This window comes from Salvelinus namaycush, chromosome 34 (genome assembly GCF_016432855.1).
Source record: "Salvelinus namaycush isolate Seneca chromosome 34, SaNama_1.0, whole genome shotgun sequence".
Lineage (NCBI taxonomy): Eukaryota > Metazoa > Chordata > Actinopteri > Salmoniformes > Salmonidae > Salvelinus > Salvelinus namaycush.
Window position 1 is genome coordinate 27,638,655 of NC_052340.1, and position 10,391 is coordinate 27,649,045.

A 10,391-nucleotide genomic window follows, 5' to 3' on the forward strand; every position below is an offset into this window, starting at 1 on the left:
TATCATTTATAGCCAAGATACACCCCTCTCAACTTACAAAGAACCTTTTACTTGAAAGAGGAGTATCCCATAGCTAGATAGCATTAGCTATAAATTATCGTTCAGTTTGGTCTCCTAAGACGAGGTTTCAATCTCATGCTTGGTACCAAAACATTACCTCATCCAATGGCTTATATCAATTGTCAATTCTAGATACTCCCATCTAAAATACACCCCCTCCTGGATAAGCTCAGAAAAGACAGTGAGCCTCTTAGGTCATATACTAGGTCAAGATAAGGGCAACCTCAGAGGGGACATACAATGGTTCCAGACACTGCCATACTCCTTCCCCCAATGAGAAAAGTAGGGAGTGACTGGCGGACAGACATTGTATGAGATAACTAGCTGGTTCCCCATTAATAACGCCATCCCTTCACATGGTTTAGGAATAGTTACAGACACATTCCCATAAGAAGACAATGTTCCATTCTGTCCTCCTCCCCTTCTGATATTCTACATAGCACCACATGGTTTAACAGATACATTGACATATGAAGACAAGCCTGACCTCTCCCCTCTCTGGGCCCCAAGTGACTAAGCCCTAGCTCAGAAGGGAAAATGCACTGCCAACCCTATAGTCCAAAGGGAACCATTCTAATGACAAGTATCTCACAAGCATATGATGAAAATAACATCTTATCTATCTATGTTACCTAACTAATTATGATTCAGGCACGACACCGTCCCTCCCTTCCTCTGCCCTGAGGCAGGGCCGGAGCAGTAAATACTGGAGACCCTTTGGTCTGATGGAGCAGTGGACTAGGCAGGTGTGGGCCGTAGACCTCAAAGCAGGGCAAATAAACAAATGCTGCCCAAGGAATAGTCCACATCAGTCTTTATCTTCTTGCCTACATCAAGGCAACCATTTAAATCCAGCTTACGCTAAAATGAATGATAGACTGGAGTTGTTAAGACCCACATTCTACAAAGCCCCCTGGTCTAGAGAAGTCCTTTGAAGTAGATTAATCCAAAAGATTTCCAGATAAAATGAATTATCAACCCAGTCTTTTAGAAACAGGATGACACCACCTGAAGTGTAGAGGGGTGAAAGGGGTGTAGAGGGGTGTAGACTGAGTGTAGTGGGGTGTAAAGAGGTGTAGAGGGTTGTAGAGGGGCGTAAGGGGCGTACGGGGGCGTAGAGGGGCATAGGGGAGGTGTAGATGGGCGTAGAGGGGCGTTGAGGTGGTGATCCACGCATTGTCTGAATGCCACATTATTTAGTCAATCAACCTGAGGGTAAGGTATCTTTAACGAAGTTAAGAGGAGCTGTGGAGACATTTTAACAGGAAGGCATTAAAAGAGTCTCGTAAACAAGCAAAAAGACTGGACACATAATCCATAAGTAATTCATTAAGAGAAGAAGCTTCCTTACATCTAAGTCACATTGAATAATTCAAGACGAGGAGATCAGAGAAGAGAGATGTATACTGAGTGGAAAAAACATTAGGAACAAACGATTTAAGTGCCTTTGAACGGGGTACGGTAGTAGGTACCAGGCACACCGATTTTAGTGTGTCAAGAACTGCAACACTGCTGGGATTTCCACACTCAACAGTTTTCCCTTGTCTATCAAGAATGGTCCACCACCCAAAGGACATCCAGACAACTTGGCACAACTGTGGGAAGCATTGGAGTCAACATGGGCCAGCATCCCTGTGGAACGTTTTAGACACCTTGTAGAGTCCATGCCCCAAATAATTGAGGCTGTTCTGAGGGCAAAACGGGGTGCAACTTAATATTAGGAATGTTTTTACACTAATTTTATGTACACTCAGGGTATACATGTGCTGCTGTCCCGGGTGTTAGCAAGCGCAGGCAGGCAATGATAGGAAGAACAGTGGAGAGAAAGATAGTTCACCTCTCTCCACCCTCCTCCTCCTCATTTTCTGGTCTTTCACAGAAGACATGGAGCAGCTGGGATACATCATTGAGAATGATTTGCGGTACATATTAATTTCATCCAAAATATATTAGATCAAGCATCTGGAAGAGCAGGGGGGTAATGGCTATTGTATATTTTATGAGAGAAAGAAGCTGAGCTGGAGAAGTAATCATGTGGATGAGGGGCTTCAGGTGGAGGTAGATTCCCTGTTTAAATCACTGTGTCAGCTTCCAAAGGTCAGTCGCTGCACAATAACAGTAAATACCTTGGAACTGAGTGAACATCATCATAATTTTGAAGCACTAGTGTGGTATTGCCCGCAAGCCAAAATTGCCATTTTGGATGTTGCATTTGGGTATCTGATGTAATTTCTCTTTATAGACAATCACTGTTTTTGATGTACAAAATTAACACGCTTCTGGCAATAATAGTGGCGATCTGACCTGTATCTCTACTCCATAGCCCGTGTAGACCGTGACGGTGTAGGTGCAGTCCACAGAGGAGTAGTAATGAGAGCTGGACGGCTGGGGCGTCTCTATGTAGCCCTCTGGTGCTGTCAGGTTGAAGATACAGGGAACTGCAAGGACAGAAGGAAAAACATTGAAGACCAGTGACACCCCTTCATTAACTGGCATGGGGTGGAGCAAGCTGGAGAAGGCTGCCCAGAACAGAGTTTGATGGAGAGGAGTCGTCAATGGCCTATGCTCCCAAAGGAGCGATTGGCCTAAGTAAGTAAGACTAACCCTCCCTGATCCCTCCCTGGTCCCATTCTCTCACTCACTCACACCAGCCCCCCTACGTTAATAGTGTTTCAAGGTTTTCAAATTTTCTGCCCGAATCAACAGAGGCCCTCTCACTCTATCCTCTTTGGTTGTGTGGCTCGAGGGACAGATCAGTTGGAGGGAATAACCACAGACAATTTTCTGGTCGCCTTGAGGTGTTTCCGCTCGACAGCTTTATTTGATTTCTGCCTTTCTGAGTTTCCTCCAGAGATAGGGATGACAACAGGAAGTTACTGTGTGCTTGTATGTAGGTGCGTGTGTAGGTGCTTGTATAGGCGTGTGTGTGTGTGTGCCTATGTGTGTGTGCCTATGTGTGTGTACCTATATGTGTGTGTGTGTGTGTGTGTGTGTGTGTGTGTGTGTGTGTGTGTGTGTGTGTGTGTGTGTGTGTGTGTGTGTGTGTGTGTGTGTGTGTGTGTGTGTGTGTGTGCCTATGTGTGTGTGTGTGTGTGTGTGTGCCTGTGTGTGTGTGTGTGTGTGTGTGTGTGTGTGTGTGTGTGTGTGTGTGTGTGTGTGTGTGTGTGTGTGTGTGTGTGTGTGTGTGTGTGTGTGTGTGTGTCTCAGACATATTGGGAGATTTCCCCATCCTGCCCTTCATTAGTTGTGAAGGGGTCCCTGTGGGTAAAGCACAAATGAAGCAAAGCCTGTGTCTGGAGCGTTCCACTCTAAGATTCCAACCTAGATTTAGGAATAGACGTAACATAGTAAACGTAAATCTGTCTCTCTCCAGTGGTTATGATATGTTACGTTTCGTATGGTATGTATTCATTTGTGGATGTCCATCCTCCAATATGTATGACATGTTGCAAATTACAATACGTATGATATGTTACTAATTGCAATTTGTACAATAATGTTATGAATTTGCAATACTTGGCAAATGTTAGCTAGATGGCTAATGCGTACGTTAGCTAGGTGGCTAACGTTAGCTAGGCTGGGGTTAGGGTTATATTTTAAGGGTTAGGGTTAGGTTAAGGTTAGGGGAAGGGTTGACTAACATGCTAAGTAGTTGCAAATAGCTAAAAAGTGGTAAGTAAAAAGTTGCAAAGCTGCTAATTTCCTAAAATGTTGAAGTTGTCAGTGATGAGATTTGAACATGCAACCTTTGGGTTGCTTGAAGTTCATGTTATGTTTCAACGCATCGACTCCAACCAAACACCCTCCTTTTGTTTTTTGCCTTAGGTAACCCTTTCCCTTCCCTTCTGTCTTATGTAACCATACCAAACATAACATATCATAATAATTTGGGTGTCCTGTATTTACATTTACTATGTTACGTCTATCTAGTCTATGAGACCAGGCTGAAAATTCTCCTTCACTCCCACCATAACACAAATGTGTCTCAATATCTCATGTTTGCAATCTGGTTTCCACTCCATTTCAGGAGCTCTTGATTGAGTGTGAGAGGAGCAGGAATACTGATGTTGTAATTAATTTAAGCCCCTTGGCTGTTTAGATATGTGAGCTGCAAACAGAGAGGATTGAGAGTGTGAGCACAGTGGTGTCTCAGACAGACAGACACAGAGCTGCTGTGTTGGAGAGAGTGAAATTCAGCCACTTTACAACCCACCAAGGCCCAGGATTATCTCTAAAACTGTATAATGAGAATCTGAGCATGCTGTTCATTATACAGTATCTTTACAATGAAGACAGAATCATGGAAACTGGTGTTGGGTGTGGTGCAGGATATTGTATTTGACAGTAATTCGTACACTGTATGTCTCTGGTTAAGAGTAGGTGATCATTAGAAGTGTGTAGCTACATGGTTGTGTTACATTACCTGGGTTGGGCAGGCTGGTGGTGATGGTGGTGGTTGTGGTTATAGTGGTCGTAGTGGTCTCATCATCCACATCACCAGATACTGCAGAAGTGTCCATCGCTGCATGGCTGGCATGGCTCATGTTGTGTCCTGCTGACTTCCCTTTATCCTTCTCCACTAGAGTGGTCAAGGCTGGGGGAGTCATGGTGGATGGGGAAGGGACGTCAGAGTGCTTGTCACCCATAGGAGCAGGTAGGTTGTGGGTGTTTGAGTGGGGAGGGAGGGCAGAGGTGTGCATGACAGGAGTGGTCAGGGTATCCATGGCATCAGCTTCTTCCTCTGTCCTCCCCCTGCTATTGGTCAACGCCCCTCTCTGAGTCACAGAGGCACGCCCCCCTGGAACAGAGCTACCCTGTGTTGCCAACGGTGACGTGGCTGTTGCCACAGTGGTAGTGGTTGAGGCAACATCGGAGAAAGCCAGCGCTTCCTTGTGTGGCACCGTGTGAGTGGAGGAGGGGTCTCTGGCAAAGTGGGGACCTGATGGTGGCATAGTGGGGTGGGTATCCACACCCCCACTGTCCTCAAAGAAATGCCGCTGTCCTTGGAGGGACTCCTGAAGGAGGAAGCCCTTGTAGAGAGTGTGATGGTTGGGGACATTCAGGGGAGGGGCAGTTGTCACTAGGGGGATCCCTCTGTCAGTGTCCCGTGTGTTGGGATACGGGCTGGGGCCTCCACCCTCAGACTGTCCCCTCTGTGTGACGGACGTCCCATCCTCAGAATAGGAGCCTGGAACGACACAGACAGAACACATACAGTGAGTTCCAAAAGTATTGGGACAGCATGGTGGTAGAAATTACAAACTTTGTTATGCACATGCGCTGTATGAGCCTTGAATCTGTACATTTCCACTGTCTGTTTCTCTCATGTAAGAAGCCAGTGTTTTTCCTCTCTTGTTTTTAAGTAACTTGATCACGTAACCAAAGACCAAGAGCCTCTGAGAGTGACCACAGTTTTTGAGTCCATCTTGTTATTTTCGTATCTTTCAAGGGCACAGCTGTGTGGAGACATGAAGAGATCAGAGGCTAGCTTGAGCTGCAGCGACAATTCTATCAGCAGAAAGAAGTAATAAAACTGACGTTCTTATTTGTTTGTACACTATGTTCCCATCGTGATCACACACCTGCTAAACTGCCACGTAGACAAAGGTTATAAAAGCTGAGACCCAACTCTTGTTCGTTGGGCTCTTAACTCCGCACTGTTGAGTGGATTGTTAACTTCTTATGGCTGCAGGGGCAGTATTGAGTAGCTTGGATGAAAAGGTGCCCAGAGTAAACTGCCTGCTCCTCAGTCCCAGTTGCTAATATATGCATATTATTATTAGTATTGGATAGAAAACACTCTGAATTGGATAGAAAACACTCAGTTTCTAAAACTGTTTGAATGATGTCTGTGAGTATAACAGAACTCCTATGGCAGGCAAAAACCTGAGAAAAAAATCCAACCAGGAAGTGGGAAATCTGAGGTTTGTAGGTTTTCAACTCATCGCCTATCGAATACACAGTGGGATATGGGTCAGTTTGCACTTCCTGCGGCTTCCACTAGATATCAACAGTCGTTAGAACCTTGTCTGATGCTTCTACTGTGAAGTGGGGCCGAAGGAGAGAGGAATGAGTAAGATCTGCCATGAACTGACCATGCTCTGACCATGCGCGTTCACATGAGAGGGAGCTCTGTTCCATCGCACTTCTGAAGTCAATGGAATTCTCCGGTTGGAACATTATTGAAGATTTATGTTAAAAACATCCTAAAGATTGATTCAATACATCGTTTGACATGTTTCTACATACTGACTGTTACGGAACTTTTTGACATTTTGTCTGCTTTTAGTGAACACGCTTCATGACTTTGGATTTGTTTACCAAACACGCTAACAAAAGTAGCTATTTTGACATAAATGATGGACATTACTGAACAAAATGAACATTTCTTGTGGAAGTGGGAGTCCTGGGAGTGCATTCCGACGAAGATCAGCAAAGGTAAGTGAAGATTTATAATGCTATTTATGACTTTGTTGACTCCACAATTTGGCGGGTAACTGTATGGCTTCCTTTTGTGGCTGAACGCTGTTCTCAGATTATTAAATATTGTGCTTTTCCCGTAAAGCTTTTTTGAAATCTGACACAGCGGTTGCATTAAGAACAAGTCTTTCATCAAAGTTTATGATGAGTATTTCTGTTATTTGATGTGGCTCTCTGCAATTTCTCCGGATATTTTGAAGGCATTTCTGAACATGGCGCCAATGTAAACTGAGGTTTTTGGATATAAATATGATGAAGATCATCAAAGGTTAGTGATTAATTTTATCTCTATTTCTGCTTTTTGTGACTCCTGGCTTTGGCTGGAAAAATGGCTGTGTTTTTCTGTGATTTTGCGGTGACCTAACATAATCGTTTGTGGTGCTTTCGCTGTAAAGCCTTTTTGAAATCGGACACTGTGTTGGGATTAACAAGAAGTGTATCTTTAAAATGGTGTGAAATACTTGTATGCTTGAGGAATTTTAATTATGAGATTTCTGTTGTTTGAATTTGGCGCCCTGCACTTTCACTGGCTGTTGTCATATCGATCCCGTTAACGGGATTGCAGCCATAAGAAGTTTTAACTGCTCCAGATTTGCATATCTTATGATAAAAAGTTGTTGTTTGAACAATCTACAGTCTCTTCCTTTCTGGTTAGAATTTCCACAACAATTCTTGGCTACGAGGATGGGATGGCTGACTCTGTTTGCTGATCGTTCCCGGGGACACCAAGGTTAACAGCGCGCAGGGGCTGCATTAGACGTAGCTCAGGGAGCCCACACTCCGCCTGAGTCGAGCAGAAGGGACCCCCCTTCAACCTGCCAGCGAGCGTCAGTGGACGGATACGCCATCCCGAACAATAAAATGAAGGGTGGGACTGACTTTCTTTAGGGACAACTAAAGTACACATTAAAGTATAGATATTGTCTTCGTGACAGAATACTCTACTGTGTGTAGAGGAGAATTAACTGTGTGTGAGTTTCACTGTGTGTGGGTTTTCACTGTGTGTGAAGAAGACCTTGTCTTAGTGACAAGGAGGGCTCTACTGTGTGTGGAGAAAATCCTGTTTTATAACAGAGGTATTCCGAGGTAAATGAGAATTATTGGCAAAGTACTAAATTCATATTAATTGATATGCCATGGTTTGCAATCGTCAGATGTAAATACATTATCTATGTTGTTCCAGGACAGGGTCCTGAGGTAGAAGTTAGAAGATATAGTTGCAGAATAGAGAATTACCATAGAAGGGCCAATTTGATCAATGGAGAAGAAGAGTAGTGGGCTATGATTGGAGTGTAGGCGGATACTGGTATAAGACATATAAGCTCAGCAAAAAAAGAAACGTCCTATCACTGTCATCTGCGTTTATTTTTAGCAAACTTAACATGTGTAAATATTTGTATGAACAGAACAAGATTGAACAACTGAGACATAAACTGAACAAGTTCCACAGCCATTTGACTAACAGAAATGGAATAATGTGTCCCTGAACAAAGGGGGGGTCAAAATCTAAAGTAACAGTCAGTATCTGGTGTGACCACCAGCTGCATTAAGTACTGCAGTACATCTTCTCCTCAAGGACTGCACCAGATTTGCCAGTTGCTGCTGTGAGATGTTACCCCACTCTTCCACCAAGGCACCTGCAAGTTCCCAGACATTTCTGGGGGGAATGGCCCTAGCCCTCACCCTCCGATCCAACAGGTCCAAGACGTGCTCAATGGGATTGAGATCCGGGCTCTACGCTGGCCAGGGCAGAAGACTGACATTCCTGTCTTGCAGGAAATCATGCACAGAATGAGCAGTATGGCTGGTGGCATTGTCATGCTGGAGGGTCATGTCAGGATGAGACTGCAGGAAGGGTACCACATGAGGGAGGAGGATGTCTTCTCTGTAACACACAGCGTTGAGATTGCCTGCAATGACAACAAGCTCAGTCCGATGATGCTGTGAGGACAGCCTGAACACTGATGAAGGGATTATGCGTTCCTGGTGTAACTCGGGCAGTTGTTGTTGCCATCCTGTACCTATCCCGCAGGTGTGATGCTCGGATGTACCGATCCTGTGCAGGTGTTGTTACACGTGGTCTGCCATTGCGAGGACGATCAGCTGTCCGTCCTGTCTCCCTGTAGCGCTGTCTTAGGCGTCTCACAGTACGGACATTGCAATTTATTGCCCTGGCCACATATGCAGTCCTCATGCCTCCTTGCAGCATGCCTAAGGCACGTTCATGGAGATGAGCAGGGACCCTGGGCATCTTTCTTTTGGTGTTTTTCGGAGTCAGTAGAAAGGCCTCTTTAGTGTCCTAAGTTTTCATAACTGTGACCTTAATTGCCTACCGTCTGTAAGCTGTTGGTGTCTTAACAACCATTCCACAGGTGCATGTTCATTAATTGTTTATGGTTCATTGAAGAAGCATGGGAAATTGTGTTTAAACCCTTTACAATGAAGATCTGTGAAGTTATTTGGATTTTTATGAATTATCTTTGAAAGACAGGGTTCTGAAAAAGGGACGTTTATTTTTTTGCTGAGTTTATAGTGCAAATCTTATAATAAAAAGTTGTTGTTTGAAGAATCGACAGTCTCTTCTTTTCTGGTTTGAATTTCCACTACAATTCTTGGCTACGAGGATGGGATGGCTGACTCCGTTTGCCGATAATTTCCGGGAATACCAAGGTTAGCAACGTACAGGTGCTGCATTAGACGTAGCTCAGGGAGCCCACACTCCTCCTGAGTGGAGCAGAAGGGACCCGCCTCGGACCTGCCAGCAAGCGTCAGTGGACGGATACGCCACCCCAAACAATAGAATGAAGGGTGGAGCAACTTAAGTGCACGTTAAAACATAGATATTGTCTTTGTGACAGAATACTCTACTGTGTGCAGAGGAGAATTCACTGTGTGTGAGTTTTCACTATGTGTGAAGAAGACCATGTCTTAGTGCAAGGAGGGCTCTACTGTGTCTGGAGAAAACCCTGTTTTATAACAGAGGTATTCCCGGGTGAATGCGCATTATTGGGAACAAAACCCTGTTTTATAGCAGAGATATTCCTGGGTAAATGCGCATTATTGGGAACAAAACCCTGTGTTACATAGACAAGCAAAAACATATTTTTCAGAACAAGTGCCTATTTTTTTCTAACCAATTCTTAGAAAAGGAAGTCGTTCCTAATCAAATATTGTTGTTTATTTTTGTTTTTGAGCATGTGTGTGTAGACAGAGTTTTCCACAATGGGAGCCAAGAGCAGCAAGGGAGAGCCTTGCCTGTCTGACCTGCTGACTGGAGGTAATGGCGGGTAAGTGGGGCAGGGACATTCTGGAACAGGTACCGCTCAGGCACAAGATAGAAGATTTTCCCTTGAAAGGTGCATTAAGCAGCAGAATGTAGGAAGAAGTTGCAGGATTTTGAGACAACCAAGAATGGCAAAGCAAATAGGATAGATTGGGATGATTTCAGGAAATGGGAAAGAGAAGCAGAACACAGGACTAATAGGAAAGTTAAAGGCATAATGGTACAAGAAAGTAAGAAAGAAGGATAGATGGAAGAAGATAAGAGAAAAATAAGAAATAGGGATGACGACGACAATGATTTTCCACCCACATATTCCACCCCTGTTTCTCCTGCACCTCCCCAGCCAGTGCCTCCTGTTCCTGCTCCGGCCCTAGCTCCAACGGTCCAACCGCCTATCTATCCTGACCTGAACCTGATTGACTTGGGGGTAGGGGCCAGTTCCCAACAAACCCCCCCATGAGGAGCCAGAATTCGTTTTACACACCACCCACATTGACTCCCTTGTCTGGTGTTGATGGACTCAGGGAACTCAGTCTACCATCAACGTCAAGCCCTAGAGGTCTGATTT

The 10,391-nt window shown here is 44.6% G+C and overlaps 1 protein-coding gene across 1 annotated transcript in view; it reads right to left on the reverse strand.

Annotated features, from left to right (window-relative positions):
* The window catches only part of LOC120028469 (seizure protein 6 homolog), a 50,363-nt gene extending 42,975 nt beyond the window's left edge, over positions 1-7,388 (reverse strand). The window contains exons 1-4 of the mRNA XM_038973676.1: positions 7,318-7,388; positions 5,643-5,650; positions 4,484-5,248; positions 2,365-2,498 (exon numbers count right to left, since the gene is read on the reverse strand). Of these exons, the coding sequence (XP_038829604.1) occupies positions 2,365-2,498; positions 4,484-5,248; positions 5,643-5,650; positions 7,318-7,388 (978 nt within the window). The remainder of the gene's footprint in view (positions 1-2,364; positions 2,499-4,483; positions 5,249-5,642; positions 5,651-7,317) is intronic.
* Positions 7,389-10,391: the final 3,003 nt, after the last annotated feature.